The following is a 24,870-nucleotide window of genomic DNA, read 5'->3' as shown; positions in this document are numbered from 1 at the left end:
GACCAGCACCATAAACAGATTTACCAGCATATAACTGGCATGGAAGTAAATTAGCATCCAGCATGGAAAGTGGTCTGGTCTTTGCAGCATGGAAAGTGAAAAAGGAACCAGATTGGTGGATGATCTTATCAGCATCAGCAGACAATGTTTGATTACATTTGAACAAAGAGCTTGTACACACTGTATGAACAAAGCTGAACATTTTTAAGTGGTTTACAGAAATAAAGAGCAGTGAAAAAGAGACAGCTTACCACATTCATGTAGCAACATAGCTGATGTAGACAAATGAAGAAGAGACAGGACAAAAAAATAAAATAAAAAATGGAGATAAAGAAAGAGGAAAATTATTATGAATGAGCCAACAGAGTAACACAGACAGGGTTGGTGTGCAAGAAACTTGTGTTGCTAAATATAGATGACTCCCAGTGGGACTGGGGCTCAGAGAAATTCTCTGAAATCTGACTGTGAATTCAACAGAAACTGGTGGAAATCATCAATACTGAAAAACGGGACTTCTGAATACAAATTATACTCCATTACATTCCTTATTAATTCAATTAGATTTTTTGTGAAGAAGCCTCTTATTATTGCCAAGCATGCATTTGATTAAATACACTAAAAACAGAAACATTAATACAATTAAAAATGTCATTATATTCTATATAGTCATTACTGCAGTCTTCAGTGTCACATGATCTTTCAGAAAACGTTCTGATATGCTGATTTGCTGCTCATTTCTTATTGTCAATGTTGTAAACAATTGCGCTGCTCATCTTTAATAGTTTTTTACCCAAGGATTTTTTGATAAACAGAAAATTCAAAAGGACCGCATTTATTTGAAATATATATCTCGTGTAACAATGTAAAAGTATTATCTGACACTTTTGCCTAATCTGATGTGTCACTCCTAAACAAAAGTACTTTTTTACTCATTTTTCTTAATTTCTTAAAAGTACATTCTTTAAAAACACCAAACGTTTGAGCATCAGTGCACATAGTAGGACATATTCATAAGGTTTTATTAATTAATTTATTAATAACAATAACAATGTTGGATTAAGATAAAACAAATATATAGAAAAATCAATACGGAAAAATCTGAAAAATGAGTATGACGTCAACAAAAATCTTATATCATATTGCTGGATCTGTCAGAAAAAATTATGAAATCTCATAGGCTTATGGAATTTGGCAAGAACCCTGTGTATCTGCTGCTCATTATGGTTTCTATTGCCCTTGCCTCATCCTGGCCTGAAGGAACAGCTACAGCTTTAGTCCTGGCCAGAATCTTAACATTAAAAGTCAGTTATGCCTACTCTCTGAGAAAGCTCTTAACCTTTGGCCAGGAGGGAACATGGGAGATAAATCCACTGAAATTGAGCTGCAAGCATGAAGAAAACGGCATTACTACAACAGTAGAATAAAAGTATAGGATCAGCTTTGAAGGAGGAGCGGAGGAAGAGGAAGACAGAAGTCAGAATAAAGGGCAGCTGCAGAGACAGGAAAAGGCTTGTTTCACTCGTTTCTTTACTATCTTTCACCTGTCCATCCCCTCCTCCTCCATTCTGGTTCCTGCAGCTCTATGAAGAAGTTTGCATGCTTGTCATACTCCTCATGGTCAAGAATTTTAACCTTTATGGTCTTCCTGTGGGGGGGACATAAAATCACATTTGAGGTATAAAGTGTGCTTGTGTGTTCAATTTTAGGCATTTCAGATGCCTCTAAGCAGCAAGAAAATGAGCCAATCAAATCTATGAATAATTATGACACAACACTCTCTTTTCTTATTTGATTCGTCTGTCAAATTTGCTCTGGAAATTAAGTGATGGAGAATTTATAATGCATCCCCCTCTTCAGAAGTCTAGAATTGCATAGAACCGGATCAAATTTTGGGTCACAAAAGGCCTGTGAGATGAGAGTAACTAGATAAGATACTATTTCAAGCACAGGTTAGGTCTAAAGATGCTGTAGGCCAACTAACTGATTCTTTGGCATGTTGGCTTTGCACGTTATTAAGATTCCTGTTCAGCCCAGGAGATGGCAGCACACCGAGGCTGTTACAGGGCAGACGGCGTCCCACCTTTTCTCTCACTCATTTCCACCAATTGTGGCTCTCCAATCTCCAGGAAGAAGTTCTTATTCTTTTCATACTCCTCGTCATCGATTATATTGATCTGAATAGTTTTGCTGAAAGAGAAAGAGAGAGAGAAAAAGAGCACAAGTTGCAGAAATGAGAGAGGCACAAGGAAAGGCAAAGGGTGGAAGAAGAGAGGGAAACATGCTAGATAAATAACCAAAAGCAAATGAAAAGCTAAATGAAAGTATTTACGCAACATAAAAAGTTATTAAAATGTTACAATCAAAGGGACAGTGCGCTCCAAAAAATAAAACAGTCATCATCATTATTATTATTTTGTTTGTTGTTGTTGAACACAACTGGAGCTGACATGCAAGATATCCACAATGTTTTTTTTTATATATATAAATTTAAAAAATGAATTATTTATTAGAGAAAAAATGTGATTCATTCGCTAAAGAAAATTTAAAAATCTCTGTGACTCAGTATTCTGGTCAGTCTGAATAAATTGCTTTTCTGCACATATTGTTTATTATGTTTATTATCTATTCATTGACTGTTTTATTTGCTCACACTCACATTGAGCATATATAAAATAATGTGAAAGTGTCAGGGGCAATGGAAAGCATTTGAAAAATGATCTGCAATCACAGCTGTGTTTACTGGAATATACTGGCCTAAAAGCCCTTTAAGTGCTTCTGTCTGGTTTTGAGAATAATACAACAACAGGCTCTCCCTCCATCTCCCTTTATTGTTAATCTTTAAAAATAGTATCAATTTACTATAACCACTACACAATGCACTGTAACAAGCCACTGCCAAATATATTTATAAAATATCAGTCCATCTAAGATGCAGATGAGTTTGTTTCTTCAACAGAACAGATTTGGACAAATTTAGTATTACGTTATTTGCTCACCAATGTGTCCTCTGCAGTGAATGGGTGCCATCAGAATGAGAGTCCAAATCCAACTTCAATCCTGCTTCTAGCTAAAATATATCCTCCATCTATATTATTTGCTTCTCCAGTCATAAAGTCGCCAAGTTGTCTTGTCTGAATCTCATGAATGAAATATGCACAGATCAAGTATTATTTACAAGCGAAAAACAATCCAAAACAGCTCTAAAGGGTGATGGACTTTTTCACTGGAGAAAGCACTATTGTGAACTCATATTTTGTCTAGAAGTGATGGTATGATGTTAATATGTTTCTTACAAAGACAACCTTTAACTTCACAAGACATTAATTAATGGACTGCAGTTGTGTGGATTACTTGTGGTTTATTATGACGTTTTTATCAGCTGTTTGGACTCTCATTTTGACATCACACATTCACTGCAAGTGAGCAAGTGATGTAATGCAATTCTCCAAATGTGTTCTGATGAAGAAACAAACTCTTCTACATCTTGGCTGACCGGAGGGTGAGTACATTTACAGCAAATTATCATTTTGGGTCACCTATTCCGTCTGTCTGACGGATATTTATGATCATGATGTCCAATCATACAGAAATTGTTTAAAATTAGATTACGTCAGCGAACAGCCTGTGGGTGGCCAGTGGGCGTTTCATCTTAGGCTGAGACTAAGACAGAACAGACAGAAAGCTAAAACACCTCCCTTGAAATACTCTCTACCTTCATCCAGGCATGTGCTCAAAATAAACCCTTTCTCCTGTCTGTGGGCATATAAGCTCCGCTTGTCACAAAGTCCTCAATTTTTCTACACCAGCACACCTCTGCTAAACAACAACACAGAGACTGAAAAACCATAGTGGGTGATTCTATGAAATGGGTTCCTCTTTCAGCACGATAAGGTGATTTTTAAAGAACATTTAAATAAGATTTTAAACATTCCGTCAGGCACATAATGTGTCTTCTCAAGCTTAAAAATTGCATTTAATAGATGTTGGCATATAATTATGCATTCAGATTCTAGATAGTTTAACACTTTAATTAGCCTCAAGGTACAAAATTATCTACAAACTTTCATTTTTCAACTGTTTAATATACAAAATCACAGTAATGAAGTCGAAAATTAAAGATTAAACAACATTTAAAGGACCATAAGAAAAGTGATAAAAAGAGGATGCTTTAAGTTAAGTTTGTGAAAGAGTTATACATTTATAATTATTATTATTATTAAGGATGTTTTCTTTTTGAAAATAATTTCCATTGTATATTTATAAGAGCGAAACAATGGATAGGGACAAGCTAAAAAGAGGCATTTCCATGAAAATATGATTTAAAATATAATCCAAAAATATATTAGTTACAAGTAAATGTCCACACTAACACATACAGTAGTAAAAGCTGGCATCAGCTACTTGTGACTGTTTACACATTTATATGTGAAAAACACAGATAACATTCGTTTTGTAAAATGACCCTAGTATATTCGAAACCAAACCCCAGCTAATCTAGAATGCATTCTGTAACATATATTTTTTTATTTGACACATAATTATCATTTTAATAAGCAAAGAGCAGACAGGTTGCTATTTTCCTCTTTCATGCCAATAAGACTGTCCATCTGTCTTTCTATAAAGACTCAAATCACAGACTGATAAACTGTGACAAGAACAAAAAGGACAAATAGAGACAAAGCCTGATAGAAAAGAACACAGTGCCATAGTGTACATACAATAATACAGGTTTATGTAATAGTAAGAGTTTACAGGGCCCGGCCCCAAAGAAATGCACACTGGCTTGTATTATGACTTGTTTAATGTGCAACAATGCCAGACAGTCTGTTTACACAATTTACTATCATAAGATGGAGTGTTTTTAAAAGTGTTAAAAGAATAGTTTACTTAAAAATGACAGTTATCTCATTATATAAATCAATTCATACATACAATTCATATATATCCTGAAATTTAAAACAGCTCAAATCACCCTTTTCCCCATTTGCCCTCTGAAAGCAACATAAGCAGTCTGTCAATTCATTTTATGGGACAATCCACAAGATACCATTGCCATGTTTGATGATATCCAGAGGCACTTCTACTGCAGCAATGCTTACCAAATATGGAGAGTAAACTAATGTGAAGAGCGGTGGATACTTCCCTTATACACTATTTATTCTTACTTCCAGCTCTGCCATTTTGCATACAACACCACAAATGATTCTTGACTAAATGGGCAGAACACAGAAATTGATTTGCAGAAGAAAAAAAACTATGCCAAATAATAATAATAATAATAATAATTAAACCAAAAACAGAAATTTAAAGTAAGTTTAAATGGATAGTAATATGTTCAAAAAGTATGATTCACTTTTTTTTTCTGTGGAGTTTAAAAAAGTTATTAATTTCATTTATTTAAAACTATTAAAACGTGCTTTCATTAACAAATAAAGCTGAAATCAAATAAAATAGTTTTTTATTAGATGATAAGACAAGAAGAAATGTTTTCATTGATTGTAACTAACTAAAATAATAAATACATGAATAACAAATAAAGTAAAACTTGAAGTTGAAGCATGCAAAAAAAAAAAATTATAATCTGGAGTTATTCAACAAAAGCATATAAAAATGAAAAAAAAAAACACAGACAATTAATAAAGCTAAAATTGGAATGAACACACAAACTATAAAAATAAAAAGCTAATTTAATAAATACTATATATTTAAAAGGCACTAATTTTTAGTAAATAAACAATTAAATTACTGTATTTTCTTTCCTATAAGCTATGCATATTGAATATTGTGTAATACTGAATGTCCATTAATGAGGCTTTTTGTCGTTTTTGGAGCTTGACAGCACCTGGTCCTCATCCACATTCATTGTATAGAAGATTGCTGTTCAAACATTCAGCAAAATGTATCCTTCAAAAGAAAGCCAAACACAGCTGAACAACACAAGGGTGAATAAATGACAAAATATACATTCTGTGGATAAAAAGTTCCTTAAAAACCTAATATTAGCACCTTCTATGTTGTTAAAATCTTGTTTTAATTGAGCTGACTTTGCTGTTATTTTGAATCATAATGGAGGCATAAATGATATGATGTCAGCAACAAATACAAAGGGCTAAAGTCATAATATAGGCCTTTGGCTGTTGCTTTAATCAACAATGACCTAATGCTGGTGTGCAAACCACATGACGGCATCTATACAGTTTTATGACCAATGAAGAAGCAAGGTTCACTTTTTCATTTTTCATAAAGCTTTGTTTAAGCAACTTTGTGTGTGTCTGTGTTAATATATCAAGTTTGAGTAAAAAAAATGCCAGATGGTTTTAAACAGGAAGCCAAGGACAGAACTAACCTGCAGCACAGAGCACCTTTTGGAAAACCACTGTGACACCGGCTTAAAAAAGCCAAGGACTCATTTTTGCAGGTTATAAAAACAATGCTGTCTGGTATGACCACATATTGGTAAGTAGCTCTACAGACAGACAGACATACAGATCCTTATATAATATTACTCAACATGCATATACATGACACAGCAGGCATACATTTGAACAGTGTTCATCAGATGGAAGTGATGGATAATTTGCATGCAGGAAGCCAGTTATATTTATCCTGATAACAAGGCATCAGTATGTCAGCTTTGCTTATATTTACTCCAGTTATTCTGCTCCAAAGAAAAAGCAGAGATCCAGATCAATTATATGTATCAATTATAATCCAATTTAATGCCATGAAGATTTCTCCACACAAAAGGCCAATCAGCACCAGCGCTTTACAAATCAGAAAGCCCCGGGCTCTTGATTCTCAGATGTTGACTGTGAGCTGGAATATTCTTTAGCTGTTTTCCCTAGTCCACGGCTAAAGCCATGCTACTGTACGAAGACCCATGGCTTAGCAAGCCTATTGAACTGATGCGATGCGTAAAGCCAGGACTCATATGGGACTCAGGGTGAACCCCTGCTGTGTATTGTTACCAGAGCCAGGAACAGACTGCTACTTTCCCTTTCCAAGATCTGTTATGGGATAAGATCCATTTTTCTGGCTGCCTTGAAAATTCTATCTCTCCTTCTCTTTTCCTGGTATTTGATTACAAAAGAATGGCATCTGATCAGTGTTCATTCAGAGGCTCAAAGAACTGATTGAAAAATGATCAGGCGTTTTATAACTCAGAAGTTAATGGACAGAATTACACAAGCGTGAAGGATGCTTGTCAGACACAGGTCCAGATCTACAGCAGTGTGAAAGACACGAGATGGGGGAAAGATGAGAGAGAGACTGAGGGAATAAAAGAAATACTGGATACACGATAAATGGTCTGACATTTTTATAGAAGCAGGAAGAATCCATACTGTATATTTGCTCTTGGCAGAGGCTTTCTAATTGACTTCATATAGTATATTTATGGCATATATTAAACTTAAACTTCATATAATATTATACAGAATTCAATATAGCCCAACTGGTGCTAACAACACTATAGGGAAATTAAATGTTTCTTTTATTAATTGATGCTGATATATCTATATATATATAAAAGCCAGTCCAAAAGATTATTAAATAGCACAACAGTAAACTAATAATACATATTAAAAATGTGAAAAAAGTGCAAGAAATGTAATTTTCCTTTGTTGCATGGCATTAGCTTGAATAGTATGCTTAACATCTCATTTTGAAAGAAAATGAAAGAAGTGTCAGAATAAAATGAGGCTGTGTACATCATGACAAAAATTGCATTTATGATAGAAATGTAAATTACTGTTTATTTGAAGGCTGTAAAAAAAAGGGGGGCAGACATTTATAAGCTGCAGGGTGAGAGATGACAAAATCATCTGTGCTTTAATGACACACATTTCTCTCAAAGCTATAGCTGATCAGCTGACGTAATTGAGGTGACATGACGCTAAAGACTGAGATTATAGACTGGAGAGTGTTCTTTGGGACACATCAAGATAAGCCCTTTATGTACCCTACAACACCTGGGACAAGCCACACACACTCAAATACACACATGCTAAAATGTACGCCCTTGATATTCAGATCACAAGAAGTCTAATCCACTTATCTTGATATTATAAGATATTGGTCAACATTCAGCCAGTATTAAACAGAAAACACAACTCATCCACCAACATTCAAAATATGACCTTCAATGTCAGTTTTATTTAATTTACTGTTCCTGTTTGTCATCAAAGCAACAGAAATAGATCATTTTCTGTTGACCTGACATCGTCTGTCTGTTCTCCCTCCTGGGGCAACTGCAGACTGAGATTCGGGGCTATGAGACCAGCTGAGTTTGGATCAGCTTCCCCTGGCAACAGAAGTATTTGCCCTGGGAATTGCTGCAGGCCCAAGCAGGACCTCCAGCGGAGCAAAATCCCAGCAGAGAATATCTCAAGTTCTCTTGATAGCAGGTATACTGTCTGTCTCTCACAATTCAATGTGATGAGTTGTTCATACATTGCATTAAAATCCAATTCAACACAATGTTTATACAATGAATATGTTGATCTGTTGTGTCTGCATTCTATGAAATTGTGACTAAATTATATATACGTATATATATATATATATATATATATATATATATATATATATATATATATATATATATATATATATAATTTTCATTTTTTGAATGTAAATGCATTTGGCCAGTAAAACATTATAATGCACTGTAAGAAAAAAATTATACTTATTTTGAAAATTATAAAATCAGAATTTGCTTAAAAAAAATCTCATCCTCTGGCCATGCAAAAGAAGAGTTTATATTTTCACTGCAACAGATTTGTAGAAATGATGAATGCCACAATGACAAGAACAATGTAAACAAAAACTTAAAACTGCATTTTAAGAATCAACATTAGAAGAAGTCCACATGCAATACTCTTGATGACATCAAACTTGCCACAAAGGTACTCAAACCTAAATGTGATCCTCTGAACTAGCTGCTCTCCATATCTGGCACATGCTATTGTCAAACCCTTTTATACCCCAGCTGTCTGGGTAGAAAGAAAGAAATCAGTGTGTGCACAAGTTTTGTAGTCTATAATCTCCAGACAGATTTTTTTTTCAGCAGGTTTTTACAGTGCACTTGACAGCTGTGAAATGTCTAGCATGCTTCAGAACGAACTTCAGCCTGTGCTTGGGGACAAAATGACAGCAAGAAAAGAGTTTCAGACGAAATGTCATGCTTTGTACTGCTCTAATCAACTGATGGAGTTGAAGCATCAAACAAATGCACCTGTACAAATCTTTTGGACAAGATTCATTATTTGGTTTAATAATGATTGGTTACTGCTGTTGAAAAGTTTGGGATCAGTAATTTTTTAAAATGTTTTTAATGGAGTCTCGTGCTCATCAATGTAATATTATAAGATATTTCAATTTCCAATATTGATTTTCTGTTTTAATATACTTTAAAAATAATTTATTTGTGTGATCAAAGCTTTGAGCATCACTGCTACAGTCTTCAGTGTCACATGATCCTTCAGAAATCATTGTAATATGCTGATTAATTATCAGTGTTGGAAACAGTTGTGCTGCTTCATGATTTTTTTTTCAGAAACACAATACACAATACTAGTTTCACTAGATCTATCGTGCAACCTTCAAATATCAATATCGAAATATTGTGTAAAACATAAGCAGCAAGTAGGAGCATCACAAACAAGCTGCAAACTTGATAATTAATAGATTTAAATGATTTTACTAGTGTACAAATAACTCTAATTAAACTCTTATTAGGCAAATCAATGTTTCTCATTGGTTTACTCTATAACCTTAACATTCACAAAGAGTAATAACTAGACAATACAAATATATTGAGCAGAACTGTTTTCTATAAAACATTCCAAAATGTAACATTATATTTTAAGACATTTTTATATTTTAAAATATATTGAGCAGAACTATTTTCTATTTAAAAAAATCAAAAATGTAACATTATATTTTAAGACATTTTGTAGAAAAGTCCATATTTTAGAAATAAACTTTTTAAATAAAATATATTATTTCCAGATGTTCTCTGTCCATGGGAATCCTGCTAGGCAAAGCTTCAAAAAAACTGTTGCTGGTGTACTTTTAAGAGTCCAGTCAATATTTGAGATCATTTAGGATGTCTAGTTACTTTATTATTTACTGGCATCTTAACATGCTCAATTTCCTGTGACATAATGTTTCCATCTTTTCTACTTCTTTCCCAACAGCTAAAATAAGAAACAGAGTAGTCAACGACGTAGTTGGTTGTTTTATGATAAAAGGTCACACTCTACATTCAATCTGATGTCTTGTATGTATGCACTCTGGTATAGCATATCTCAGATGAATCAGCAGTGACACTAATCTTCATGCTATTACTCCTGGCATGACAGCTACAGAAACATGTATGACTCACAAAATGTTGTCATTTCCAGGCAGTTGAACATTTTTTGAAGGTGTGTGAAAGTGTCACAACCTAAATTAACCTGTGGAGCTCCACAGGGTTCTGTAATTTGACCGCTGTAATTTTGTAAATACTGAACACTTGATCTGTATGCTTTGAGCTGTAGGTCAAGTGCAGGAATTACGTATTTTATAAACCACATTTTCTGAATAACACAAAATACATCTTCAGAAAACACAAATAACTAACTGATTGTGACCAAAGTTGGAGGACAGATGGATTAATACGAAACCAGGCTATGTTCTTAATCCTCTTCTTTTTATCTACCACGTTCACCCTAATCTGTTCAATGGCTTAAGAAATGCTAAATATTGTTATTTCTCGCTAACAAATCCAGGCCTGACAGTGGAGCTTTTTGAAAAGATATAAGCAAAAAAAAAGAGAGAGAGAAAGACTTCAATAAAGCTTCCATGAGAGAGGTGGTAGGAGAAAGGGGAAAGTCCATTTATAAGGGCAATAGGTGAACTTTTTCTTTTGTAAAAGAAAGACCTTTCAAAACTAAAATGGGATAAAAAGAAAATGGATGATAAGGCAGCCTTCATTTCAAATAAGCTGGGCACTAAGTCATCCATCCATTAAGCAGTGGTAAATATAATTCCATCTCCATTCTGTCACTGCTTCTGATGGAATGCTGTCATTCCCGGGCGGAAAATATGGAAAAGTTTTTTAACAACTTACTGCATTAAAAAGTCCCTTGTGACATACATCACAGCCTGACAACAATGAGCCATTGGATTTAGTCAGAAGTAATTTCTTTTTCGGCCTAAGGGACACTGCACAGCAGCCGCTGCACAGCTCTCTAATAGAAATTCACAAATGTGATTATTTTTTGCCAGATTATTATTTTTTGTTGGCGAGAAGACATAAGTATATTCTCTAAACCGTTCTGGATGACACAAGGAAAAGTATTTCTGCCACAGAGTCCATTATTGTTGGATACCATTTTTAGACCCATGGACTATGAATTAATATACCCAAGAATCTCTTCACTATATGTGTACAATGTAAATATTTATAGGTCAAATTAAATGAAAAGCATTTTTGCTGAGCAGATATATGAACACAAACCTACTGAGTAATACTGTTCAGAAGATAGTTTTTTTTTTTGGTGAAAGAAATTGATCTTTTTATTTAGAAACAATGCATTAAATTAATAAAAAATGACAGTGCCTCAGTGTTTTCTGTTTTTACATGTGATTCCAGAAAGACTGTATGATGATGAGATCATCTCTGTGTGAAGCACTGGCTGTTGACAGGCAAAATCTCACTGGATTATTACACTTAATGGCAAAAGGAATGTTTGGAAATGTTAACCGATATTTCCTACTGACACACTACTAAAACTTTTACAAATACAAAACTATTTCATGGTACTTCACTAAGTGACACAATAGCTTTGAACCCGACTTGAGAAAACTTTGAATCCCAAACGGAAGTAAGCAGCTTAAAAGGGGGATTTGTCTGGAAAAATCCATTTCCCTTTTGAATTTTTACTACTGAGCTGATGTCGTCCATGGACAAAACTGGCCTAGAACACATCAGGAGAGACAAGAGAGGAAGTGGAATGGAAATAACAGCACTTCAGAAAACAAGACCTATTCCTGGATACACTTGAGAGGGTATTATTTTGGACTACTTAAATGCAATCTGCGCTCCTCCACAACAAACTGGCAAGGCCTGTGATGAGGATGGTGACAGTGACAATAACGAGAGATGATAATTAAAGCCACACATCTTCCCCCAACCCCTCCGAGAAATGCGTTAAAAGAATATCGGGCAGGAAGCCTGACAGCCGCTGAGCGAATGAGCATGAAAACACAATCTGTCATACTCAGAGCTGATGAGGGGATGATAAAGGTATGAGTACCACAGTAGGCTTCAGTCATACCATGTTATTTCCCTAATGAGCAAAACTGCAGGATGTTTTTCAAGTTTTGAAGTTCTAAAAGAGTGAAACGGAGAAAAGGGTGAGCCATTATATTATGTACTAGGAATCAACAAAATTAACAGATTTTAAAGTTGCAGATCTTCTGCTGTGCATGCCGTGCAGCATAAGGAAAGCTGCTTCAAAAACAACTTATGGCAAAATATAACGTAATAATTAGGCTACTGGTAGGATATTCATTTAAAAAAATCTACTTTTTTTTGCAACCATTTTAATTTGTAAATTTTTTTATTCTTTATGGTATATATATATATATATATATATATATATATATATATATATATATATATATATATATATATATATATATATATATATATATATATATATATATATATATATATATATATATATATATTTGCCTCAGTTCACTTGGCTGTAAAGCTGTAAAGCAATACAGTGTGACATAAAAACCAACAATGTAGCGTTTCATAAAACTACAACACTCAGCGGAAAAAGAAGCTTGTTACTCGCAAAGCTATGGAGATTTTTTTTAACAGTTGAGCTACTGTCACGCTAATGAAAATGTACTTCGCTACATTAGCATCGCTACTTTTAGTAAGTTACTCCCCAACACTGTGTGGGTGATGTTTGATTTGCTGTGTGAAGCTTCCAGAACGCATCTCAGAGCCAGAGCAATAAATGCTACTCCTTCCATGTTTAATTTTAGACAGGTTCTCCTCTCTTCTTTAAAACATGCGAGAAAAAATCGCTGTCTGTCATTGCGATCCACTTTTCCATGGTTTGTAGGAAGATATTTCCCATCTTCCTGCCTGCCCTTGTGTTGCCGTTAGGCTGAGGTCATGGAAAATACATCATGGAGTTTATGCAAGTGTTCAAAACAAGCATGGGGCAAAAAGAGGAGAACCTTACAGTAAGAGGACAGAGAGACGGAGGAAAGAAAGCAGGTTAAATGTATGTGTGGAACTTCTGCATTCATTTTACTTGCTGAAAACTAGACTGACTTAGACTAACTGAACATTTTCAGTCTCACAACATAGCTGAATGAATGCGGGCCAATAACTGTTTACATTCTCTTCCATTTCTGAGTGAGAAATTCTGCAGAAATTTTCCACAGCTCTAATTTTAAGCACCATATCTGTTATCTTGCATGTGATAGGAAACTGTAATAAAGTCATATACTGTGGCCTGGTTGCTATCCGTCTACTTCATGTTTTGTAATGAATTCTAAGTAAATGTTGTTGAAAACAAATAAATAGAAAATAAGCTTAATTCAAATTAAAAGCTAAATCAGATTGCACATGTTCCCACTCATTTTGCATTAGTTTTGCAATGTGTTAATTTAATAAAAATAATTAAGTGGTCACCAGGTCTACTGTGTTTTGCACTAAACGTTTTTGAATGTGCTTAAAAGCAAATGCAAATATTGAGACAATTGTCAAAATTTATATCACCCAGTCCTGCTAAATATTTTTATAAAACAATTTTAGCATAGGCCATAAAAAAATAAAAAATAAAAAACTCTCAAATACTTAAGGAATGTAAAGTGGTAAAAAAAAAAAAAAGCTAAAAACTAATTTTGAGTGTTTCAGTGATGCTTTGTAAACAGACATACTGTACAGTATTTTCAGTACTTTCCTCTAAACAATCTTCATCACATGGAAGTGTGTCCAGTTTTCATCACGAATGATTAAACTAAACTAAGCAGGCAGAAGTAAGTAATGCTAAGAGATTCACCCAGATTCTTTAAGAACAAACTCGCCTTCAAGGGACACCGAGGGTTATTCTGACGGTAACTGGCTCTCTGAGAGCCAACTGCTGATTCATGTCACCAAACCAAAAAGAGCACATTTTCCATATTTAATACAATTTTCATGACCTGCCTTAAGAGGAAGAACACTTGTGCCAGTATGGTGTCTTCAACAATGAATGCATTAATGCCATGCATATTCATGTTATGTAAAGCTACATAACCTTACCTCTGTGCTTCGCCATAGACTTCATTGTAAAACTATCATCAAGTGGTTTCAGAAATAAAGGCTGATCTCTTCACAATAATTAGGAAAACACACATACAACACAAAGCCATGAGCATTCAGCAGGCACAGAAACCTCTGGAAATAATTTGAATTAGTCATAGACGATCAAAAGATAATAACTGGCCAAGAGGGGCTACCTAATATGATTAATATTCCCAGCAGAGATGGGAGAAGTGATTTAATGGTACACTGCTGCTGACTCTATCTTTGCCTTGTGCAACGAGTCACATGAAATCAACTGACAGCATGTTTATCTGGGCAGCTCTGAGCTGGCAGAGGACTGTGGCGACAGAAGGCCCTCTCCTACTCGACTAGGGGGAAAAACACGCTCCAAAAACATAACAATAAACCCGGGAGCATCTTTCCTTCTACTGCAGAATCAGGACATAGTTCTTGACCAATAAAAAGAGAAAACCATGTCTAAAAAACAAAAACGATTTATGCCGCTTGTTAATTTAGTGAACTAAAATAAACTAATGCAATGCAATTGCACGTGAAATGCAACCAATTCGAATTTGTAAACTGAGTGTTTATCTTATCCATTCTCATTGGGACAACATGAATATTTTTTTGTTCAACCGGATGTACAGAGCACAAATTCTGAATATGGGTCACCACATCACTTTTTTATTAAGTTAATTGAACATTGTTTTTTTTTTTGGGGGGGGGGGGGGGGGGGATAACTCCCTTCATTCTTAACTCATCTGTTGAACAAGTCTTTGTTTCAGAGTGCTCATGAAGAGATGCAGTGCCCAAGGTACACATGACCACTGAACGAGTCATCTAATCAGTCATGAGTGAGGCAAGAACTCTGGCACGCAGACATAGTGTGTCCTTATAGCAAAGGTCACATCGCAGTGTCTTACTGAAGACCCTAACTAAGCTTTTGGCTGTTAGATTAATTCGACTAAAGGTGCTACTGTATAAGCATTTTTAAGGCCGCACTTCAAACATTCCCACTACCTGAAAGGTATAACAGAAATAGTCCTGAGATATCATATCCATCTTTGTGACAGCCCTGAGCCCTGTAAACCCACTCAAGACATGAAAGGAAAATAAAACTGACCAATTAAAGTATTTTTTAACCAATCAGACAATCAGAAATTAAAACAATCTTTGTCCGTGAATAAAGCAAAATATTATTTGGCATTAATTGTGTAGTCCCTACTATGTGGAATTTTCCAGCTATTAGTGATGGAAATTCCCACCCCTCTAGAGATTTTGTCCCCTCCATGTACAGTGTTTATGCAAGGTCTTTCTTAAGCCAATATAAACATGCCTAACATACTATTTATGTGTTCTTTGTCTGATTCCCCCTTCGTTTTTCTCCATGTCTAAATTTCATTCTTTCTCTTTAGGATCACCAGCAACACACTCATACATGCTTGTTTCAATGTATACTGAGGAAAATGTCCAGAAATCCTCACTGAGCAAATAAATGATTACTGTAGTAAGATTGAGATTTAAAACATACTCATTAAAAATATTATATTCATTACTCAGCATGATAAAACCCTGAGAGGGCACAGGTGGTTTGACAGCCCCCCATAAATATGAAACACTCAATGCTAATACCTCAATATCAGGGATCCAAGTACAAATTAGTGTTTAAAACATATAGTGTATAAATGAAGTAATTTAGGACCAGTTTTAGAGTCAAGTTGTAGATTTACTCATATGATAATCAAAAAGAAAGAGAGAAGATAGGCTACTTTGTGCTACTTTGGTGGGAACATACAAATTGACAAGAGACAGAAAAATAAAGGTTTTAAATTAACCTTCATCACTGGGATATCTAAGTGTCCTCACAAGATACATCAAGCTTTTTTATTGATATCCTGAGTGTCTAATCTAAAAAACAATCTTTCTGTTTTCAATATAGAATGCCCTTTTTACATCTAGCTTATCTGAACCACCAAAACCACACCTGCTTTCTTACCAGATCCTCCTTTTGCCAAGGAATCCAAACGGTTGATTCAATCTAAATGAGTAAAGATTTGAAGTAGCACCATTTAAAAACATCCACCACCAAAAGTTGTCTCCAAACAGAATCCAAGGTCCAGAGTCAAGACCTGTCCATATATGGAGCTTCATCTGTAGGCTTAGCCAGATCAGCATACTGTAGGTTGCTTACTTCAAAGCAATGCATTTACCTCTGTTTACATTTGTGCATGTCTTCCCATTAATCAGCTTAAAATAAGCACAAGCAAGGGAGCTTTTCCATTTCAAGATCTTGGAGCAAATTCAGAGCTGTTTATCTTCGACTATGTAAATCTGTTATCATTATATCCTCCCTGTCATGTAAAATATCTGGGGTTCAGGCCACCTTGTCAAGTATGTGATCATACCAATAAAGGATCTGTGGCAGAGTGCCAGAAGAGGAGATGGGTGAGGAGAGCCTGTTCCCTGCCAGAAGTCCTAGAGCTGGAGCTCAAGCTCAAGCCGAGCAATGCAACGGTTATGGAAATGTAATTAGTCATCCAAATGAGCAGTTCTGGAAGTCTGAGACATTTCTTTACACAGATTAAGCAGATATGACTTGTGGAAAGCTTCTACTTAGCTCATTCACTCCAAACCAGATGCTTTTTCATTCAGTTCAGATTCAAGGACTACATTTATCAAAGCCTTTATTGGTTGTCAAAGGTCTGTTATTTGAGGAACTTAATCACCTCAAGCAATAAAGGTATCTCTTACTTTATTCTGATCCAGCTAAGTAGTTTTGCAATCTGAGGTAAAAATGCATGCTACTGCAATGACGTTTTGATGATACAATGATATAAAGTAAATGTGACCATATCACTTCACTTCCTTGATCCACAATTTTTTTACATGGGTACAAAAATGTCTGGTAAAAGCCATGATTTAAGGAGTACTGGGAAATCTAGGAGGACCAGATTCTGAAATAAACTGCGCAAAATGGAAACATAAGAGTGAGCAAAGCTAATGTGGAAATGAAAGAGTGAAAAGAAAGCAACAGGAGAGCTGCAAAGAAAAAGAGTCAGAAAAAAAGCTTACAGTAAATGGACACATCAATAGAGTAAAACACATTGTATGGGAAATAAAGACAAATATTTAAGAAATAACATAAACTGGCTGACTTGGAGATTTTGATGAATGTATCATTTTTGAATACACAGTAAGTAGAGCTCAACAGTAAGGATTTTTTCTGCATGCCTGGTCAGGCCAGTGGTTCAGATTTCTACTTAAAAATTTCCACATTTTTGACACATTATATGTATATATAATTTATAAAGAATGCATTTAAATGTAATATTTACATGAGAATAATGTTATAAATTTTATGTATCCTTTTCAAATTCTTTAAGATGTATTTAAAATTATTAAGAATATATCATTATTTATATATTCTTTACAAAAGAAATTTGTAATATCATCTGTAAGTTCAAGAGTTATAAATATACTGAAAACCCCAAGGCAGGAAAAAAAAGATCATCAGCATAGGTGAGGTTTAAAAATGTGACAAGCAGAATTTACAACCGTATGTTACAGAAAAACACTGTTTAAGTTCACATGCAATAAAAGGCATTTACACCATTAAACATGTAATATATAACACTGCTCTAATATGATAAGTAACCAGCCCAAAACTGTCACATCAGCAATGGGCAAGTGTACAAAAAATACACTTACGAAATCTCATCATTCTGGAACTCCAAGGCTCCGTGGGTGTCTTCAAAGTCCTCTCCTCCACCTTTTGCTGTGCCTTCAATGGTTTTATAAGGGATTACCACTACTCCACGGGCTCCAGAGGTACGTGTCACCTTCACCTCCATCATACCAATGCTTTCACTGACATGAACCACTGGCTCCTCAAATGTGAAGATGCCAGCATGGTCATCATCAAAGATAGTCACAATAGCTGTTGAAGGAAGGCCAAGACTAGCTAATGTGTCCACATGATTGGCTCCTGGGTTCCCATTGTCAGTTCCTTCAGAAATTACCTTGACATTGTTAAGATGAACCAGGAAATGCTCGTCTTCTTCAAAAATGTCATCATCGATGATGTCCACTCTAATCTCCTTTTCGGTCTCACCTGGTTTGAAGACTACAACACCTTCGGTGAACTGGTAATCAGATCCTGCGTTGGCAGTGCCGTCCTCAGTGCGGTACTCCACCGACACAGCGCTAGTTAAGTCACCGCCGCGTCGGACCACATTCAAAGCCACAGTCCCACAGTTCTCAAGACACTGATATGTGCCGGGGTCAAAGAAGATCTTGGAGGAAATATCATTATCAGAGACTTCTGATCGAAGTTCATGGTTGCCTAGTGCTTTTCTGGCTTGGTCTGCAGCATGCTTTTTTAGTATGTTACCCGCACCAGTCATAAGTCTAGTGGCCTGGCAGCGATAAAACGCACGACTCTTCTGTTGCTGGCTGAGGACGTGGTAGTTTGCGAGCTCAACCAGCTGCTCCATCTCTTTCTCTGGATGTTTCTGTTTCAGTTCCTTCAAAATCCTGGCCATTTCTCTTCTGGCCTCATCCTCATCCATGTCTTTATCTTCAGGATCCACCGTGCCATCTAAGAATTCCTCGCCGTGAGAGTTAAGCATCCCACCGTCCATTTCGATATCTGCCTTTGACTGGTGCTCTGGCTCACCTTCAGTCTCAATGATCATTCCCCGTTGTTTTCCAACTCTGTAACGTTTGTACACGTACTTGTAGAATAAAAGTCTTCGGTCTGCAACCCAAGCAAATATGACACAAATCGGAAAGAAGAAGAGAGTAAGGAGTCCCTCCCAGACTTCAACGATACCTGGGGAAATCACTGCCAAGATCAGATAAAGCCATGTATATGCAAATATACTCCAAGTGGCAGTGACAAAGAACACCCGCAGGTGCTTGACCTTCCGATGCTCTCCTTCGGGTATCACAGAGACACAGAGACCAATGATGACAAACATATTAAAAGCTGCACTTCCAACAATGGTGTTTGGGCCCAGCTCGCCTGCATCAAAGTTGTGCCCACACACTTCAACCACGGAGAGCATAATCTCTGGGGCTGAGGAACCCAGAGCCATGAGAGTAAGATTTGAGACAGTTTCATTCCAAATACGAACAGTAGTGGTTGTGGTTTCCCCGTTAGGCTTCTTGATGGTGATCTCTTTCTCCTGGGATGTGATGACCTCAATGGAAGCCATAAAGCGGTCTGCAATGATGGATACCCCTAGGAACATGTAGACCAAACCGACAAAGTACACAGTGGCTCTGGCCAGCTTATCCCCAAAAGAGGGATTCTTTGGAGTCCAAATTGGCAAGATCACTCCCTCTTTGCACTCAAAACTACCACCACATGTCTCGTGTGAAGAGTTTTCATTAGGAGAAGTATCTATATCTAAGCTTGATTTGGAGCTGCCTGCATAGGCCGGCATGAGCTCATAGAAGAAAACTGAGAGGAAGATGCTGATCAGAGCGAGAGAAAAATAGGATGAAGTCCCAGATTGGCCCATGTTCCCAGTGAGGTATTTTGTTCCTGCTCTCCTGTACCCTGTGAGGAAAGAACAAGTGAGGTTAAATTTTTATGAATGATACAGCACTAAGATGCTTGATCAGAAATTATGCAACAGTTGCTTAAATTTGATTGGTTAAGCAATTTGCTGAAATAGCTAATATTTACAGTTTACAGTGACAGCACTGGGAAGTTGTAACGTGTATACAAGCTCGCTTGTGTTCACTGCATTCCCGACCTGAGTATGTGAACGGTGCTGAGTGTAAGCAGAGTTTGCCTGAAGCAAGGATTGTTTTTTTTTGAAAGTCAGAGCGTCAGTGTTTTACCTCACTCCACAGTCACTCATAATGGGGAAAACGCAGTGAGGAAATGGAAAACCTGGAGTGGAGTTAGCCAAGAGTGACTGCAGAAAGTGTTGAGTGGGAGAGGTCCACTCGTATATATACTTTTCCAGCCCGTTTTTTTAGACTATGAGCTGCCTGGTGATGCCAAAGCTTGATCTAACTATTTTCTTTGGAGGAGAAGAAACATACAAACCAATTAGTAAATTTTGCCAGGAAAATACTACTCAGCATTCTATACAAAACTGTCTTATAAAGCCAATAAAGCATTTACAGTCGTGCTGTAGTACTAAATATCAACGCAACTGTGATTACCTGCAGTATTGAGCACTCTTAACTGTGTTTAATCGTTTAATTAAAATATAAAAGATAGAGGAGTGTCTGAAAATGAATTAATATATTTTAAGGTTGATAAGCTGGTTAGGATATTTGGATGAGTAACTATCTTAAATGACTGGATGCTTTTGTATGCAAGCAGATGTGATGTAACAGCACACCAGCATTAGCCAGACACACATTCACTCAGTCAACAGCTGTTTCGCATCAAACAGAAACTTAATAAATAAATACATTTAAAAAATAAAATATTTATTTGCAAATGATCTTATAATCTTATAATCATCCTGTTGTGGAGAAAAATCCAGCCTAAGATGGTGTGTTGGTTTTAGTAGGTCAGGATGGTGTTGGTTTGATCTGTGCACTTTTCAGATGGTCAGACTGGGAGACCAGCTTTCTGACCAGCTAAACCAGAAGAACAAAAGCTTTGCCAGGATGTGTGACCACCAAATTTACATTTATTTCGTAAAGAACAAAAATTATTACATAAATGAACAATAGAGTTGTGCAGGCAGAGAAGTGTTTCTGAATAGAAATGAAAATATTTGCTGAACTGCTTCTGACATTTGTCTCTCAAAAATGATTAAGCTGTGTGATAGATTAAATGAAAAAGAAAACCCATTAGGCCTACTTTGAATTATAATATAGCACATAAACACACCCAATATTTACATTTAACTGCAGCATGACACATAATAAAGCCTAATTACATCAATTTAACCTACCTTTTAAAGAGAATTGCTGTGCTGATGTGAAAGCCGCAAAATGTAGATAAAGCTGTAGTAATGAGATTCTGAGATCCCGGCAAAAACAACCTCACTCAAGCGGACCGTTTACCGGCAGCGCTCGTTTGCAAAGTACCTCGACCGTTCACTCTCATCCTCCAGGAGCTGAACCATTTCAATAAGGAGAACTGTGCGCGAAACACGCGATTCAGTCAGAGCTGCGCGGGCAGAGTGTGCGGCGGAGAGTTGTAGGCTACTTTTCCTAAGTGCTGCAAGCATATTTTCCGCTTTCCGAACGGATTCGCATGTCTGACCGGAGGAGGAGAAGCTGTGCTCGGACAGTGCGGTGGCTTCATGCCAGTCCCTCAAGAGCTGATAACACTGCCACACTGAGAGCACACACTCAAAACTCAAAACTCTAGCTATGATACAAAATAAGTGCCAGAAAATACATTGTCCATTATAAGCAACATTCCCCTTTGATATGTGATGATTTTCAGAGACATGTTTAAGGCAGAATTCTTAACTGAATTAACATTGAATAATTAGACTGAGAATTAACTCAGCATTAATAGTAATAATTAAAATTAACAAAAATAATGTTAAATAATTGTATATAATATACAATTTTATTTAATAGGCAACAGTTTCACATTAATCTGTGAAAATGTTCTGGGTGAATAGGTTGTGGCAATGCAGGTCTTGTGGGTGGTCACTAAGGCATTGCTAAGGCAATCTGTGTAGTTGCTAAGGGATTGTTACAATTTTGGCAAATATGCAACCACAAAGTCTCACACATGGCTTCTGCAATCAACCCCATCCAAGGTTTTCCATTACCCGAACATCGGCTCCAATGGAGTAAGTTTCACTTTCGGATAAAACCACAGTTCTCCATTTCCAAATATGTTCCAAAAGCTGTTTCGTGCAGCATTGAAAATCCTATAACTCTGGTTCCGTTCAACGAGAGAAAATATTCAAATGCGATCCAATTAAATTGCCATAATATGATGTTGATGCATTTTTATCATGATTATGAAGGGTTTTCAGTGCTGTCATATTTATTTGGAGGATGTATGTGCTGTACAGTATACTGTTAGTTAACATTTAAAAGAAATGTATCACTACAGAGCTGTACCATTCAGCTTCATGTCTGTGTTTGTGTCATAGAACTGCAACAGCAGAAAAGACACTTTTGTGTCCTATCTTGAGTCATTGTTATGGCATGCCAGTTCAGATTTGCCAGTGACGTGATCTCTGTCGTGATGTGTCTCCCTGCGTTAGACCAATATAACCTGAAGGGCCACTATTAATTTGAATCATGTTTCTTATTGTGTCTTGGCGATGGCTCACTAGACAGAATCTATGCAGGTGCAGATCAGTGAAAATGCAAATTTATGCATGCATATAGTATAGAGATTGTCTTGCATACTCATACACGATCTGAGTGTAATTGGTTTTGTTGCTCGACTTATGATAAAAAAAATGGCTAAATTCACACGTGCAAGAAATGAGAAGCTAAGAGAATGTTTTTCAGTTGGATTAATACACAATGACACTTCTGTGACCTCCAATACTATGCATGTGTCACATAAATCAATTTTATATTAAAGCTACCTAAATAGTTACATTTTAAAATATCATTAAAATGATTATTCTGCATTTCACTCTGTTATTCAGCCTTAATCTCAAGATGTGTCCTAATGCAGAAGCAAACACAAAATGTCTGAATGCAGAATGCCGTGAACTTTACATCTTGAGGCTTTTGCTGTTGAGGGCAGCTTTCGCCTCACATAGCTCCACAGCTGTGCTGTGAGACATGGAGGGGAGGCTCTGAGACAGAATGAGCTCACCGTTGTATTATTGTGTCTGTATAAGATGACTATTTATGCTTGCAGTTCCACATACATGCGTGCCTCTCATGCCTGACCTGGCTAACAAAATCTCTCCATGCCCGGTAAAACAAATAAATAAATAAACAACAGCATGTTGTCACTTGCTCATGGGTAGTCACTAGTCAGTCGATGTACTGTAGTCATGTCATGGAACAGCTAGACTGTTCCGAACTCTTTCACCTCACTGACATGAGGTCAGAACCGGCATGTATGAGTTTTAGAAGTTTTCTAGTTTGAAAGATTTGGTAGAACTTGCATCTGGGTTTTGGTAGAAATGTTTTGAATCTGTACATCGGCTGGGATTAATCATGCTGTTTTTCCCTTTCTCACTCTCTTTGTTTGCTTTGGCTAAGCGCATATTATACTGTTTCCTATAATGTTATATGTAACTCACAGGCCCTTAAAAGTAAAGTCGGCTGAAATTAAGTTCAAATCACAAGTTCAAAAACATTGCCACTGTAATAATAATATTACTTCCAAGCAGGGTCAGTTTTTTATTTTTTTATTTTTCACAAATTGTGCCAGTAGCAAGTAAACTGACAAAATGTAATAGGCCATGAATAAATTTTTTTTGCATTAAATATTGCATCATGTTTTTTTTTTTGTTTCAATAAATAAATTAAATAAATCTCTTCAATAAATCAAGAAAAAATTGTCTAAAAATGTCCATATATATATAAAAATAATTGTCATCCTTATAGCTTTTCTCTTCAAAGTCCCCCTCTTTGTTCTGGGAGATAAATGTGAGAACGGTGTTGAACATGCAGTTCTGAATAAAGAAACTTCACTGTAGGCATCCCTCATAAATCTCTGATGGTAAATTTTCCACTGAACTAAAACTCACTAAAAAACACATAATTTACATTAGCGAGCATCAGATTATCATTTAATAATTCGATGTAAACCATGCATTATATTCAAGTTTCAAATAAAGTTATGGGCAGTCGGCAAGTAACATTTTGTCTTCTAGCCAAAGTCAGTTTTTACTTTCATTTAGCGCTTGGTGAGTATTAAGTTGGACTGTTTCCAAGTACTGTAATAAGCAATAATTATGCAGCATAATTGATTTTTTCCAAATTATTCCTTCATCCCCAAAATGAAGTTGTGTTTTTAATGACGTAGCATAATTACACACAGTAGAACATTTCACACAGCAACAATCAAAATACACCATGATCCCACTGCAACTGATGCCAAAACAGAAAAGCTTATTTATTAATGCAAATGGTGTCACCTTAACAGTCGTTAAGCCATCCAGTAAGTTTTTCATCCAATAAAATAACCGTTTTAATGGAACATTGCCTACCTAGAGATCCCTGAAGCAGCCAATCCTATGGACTCCCTTCCGTATTCCCTGTGGTGCTGTGAGAGACTGTCTAGGGAAAGGAGCGGTGGCCGATAACATGTCTAAATTTAACAGAAACAGGCATTGTTTCTGGCCTGGTGGGCCAAGTGAGTGCCTCTAAACATGGACAGCATAGTTGGGTTGTTGCTTATCGTTCTCTTCTCCTTCAGCCACTTCCATACAAGGCTGTGCTCAGAGCCTGTCACTTGCTAACCTGCCTGTAAAGCTCTCCTATCTGCCAGCTTCATGTCATTAACAGACACGTGCAAGATAAAGGGGCTTCACTGGCAGGTAGCTTTATTCCCCCCCTGTGTGTGTGGTCATACTGTATGTGTCTATGAGTGAGTGTGTGTGTTTGTGAGAAAGGCAGGAATGCACAGAGGA

At 36.2% G+C, this 24,870-nt stretch overlaps 1 protein-coding gene across 11 annotated transcripts in view; it reads right to left on the bottom strand.

The window, feature by feature from the left end:
- slc8a1a (solute carrier family 8 member 1a) overlaps positions 1-24,586 on the bottom strand; it is a 34,685-nt gene extending 10,099 nt beyond the window's left edge. For 2 of the 11 annotated variants that reach the window (XM_026275477.1, XM_026275479.1), the window contains exons 1-4: positions 24,448-24,586; positions 18,032-19,886; positions 1,542-1,645; positions 252-272 (exon numbers count right to left, since the gene is read on the bottom strand). In XM_026275477.1, the coding sequence (XP_026131262.1) occupies positions 252-272; positions 1,542-1,645; positions 18,032-19,848 (1,942 nt within the window). In that variant the 5' untranslated portion in view covers positions 19,849-19,886; positions 24,448-24,586. Of the gene's footprint in view, positions 1-24; positions 891-1,541; positions 1,646-2,080; positions 2,188-18,031; positions 19,887-21,249; positions 21,627-24,447 lie in introns of those variants that run through there. The other 9 variants (XM_026275480.1, XM_026275481.1, XM_026275478.1 and 6 more) reach the window with 8 other exon arrangements.
- Positions 24,587-24,870: the final 284 nt, after the last annotated feature.

The sequence above is a fragment of the Carassius auratus genome, chromosome 11 (genome assembly GCF_003368295.1).
Source record: "Carassius auratus strain Wakin chromosome 11, ASM336829v1, whole genome shotgun sequence".
Taxonomy (NCBI): Eukaryota; Metazoa; Chordata; class Actinopteri; order Cypriniformes; family Cyprinidae; genus Carassius; species Carassius auratus.
The sequence above is the reverse complement of the archived record's forward strand: the minus strand, read 5'-3'. Positions and strand labels throughout refer to the sequence as shown.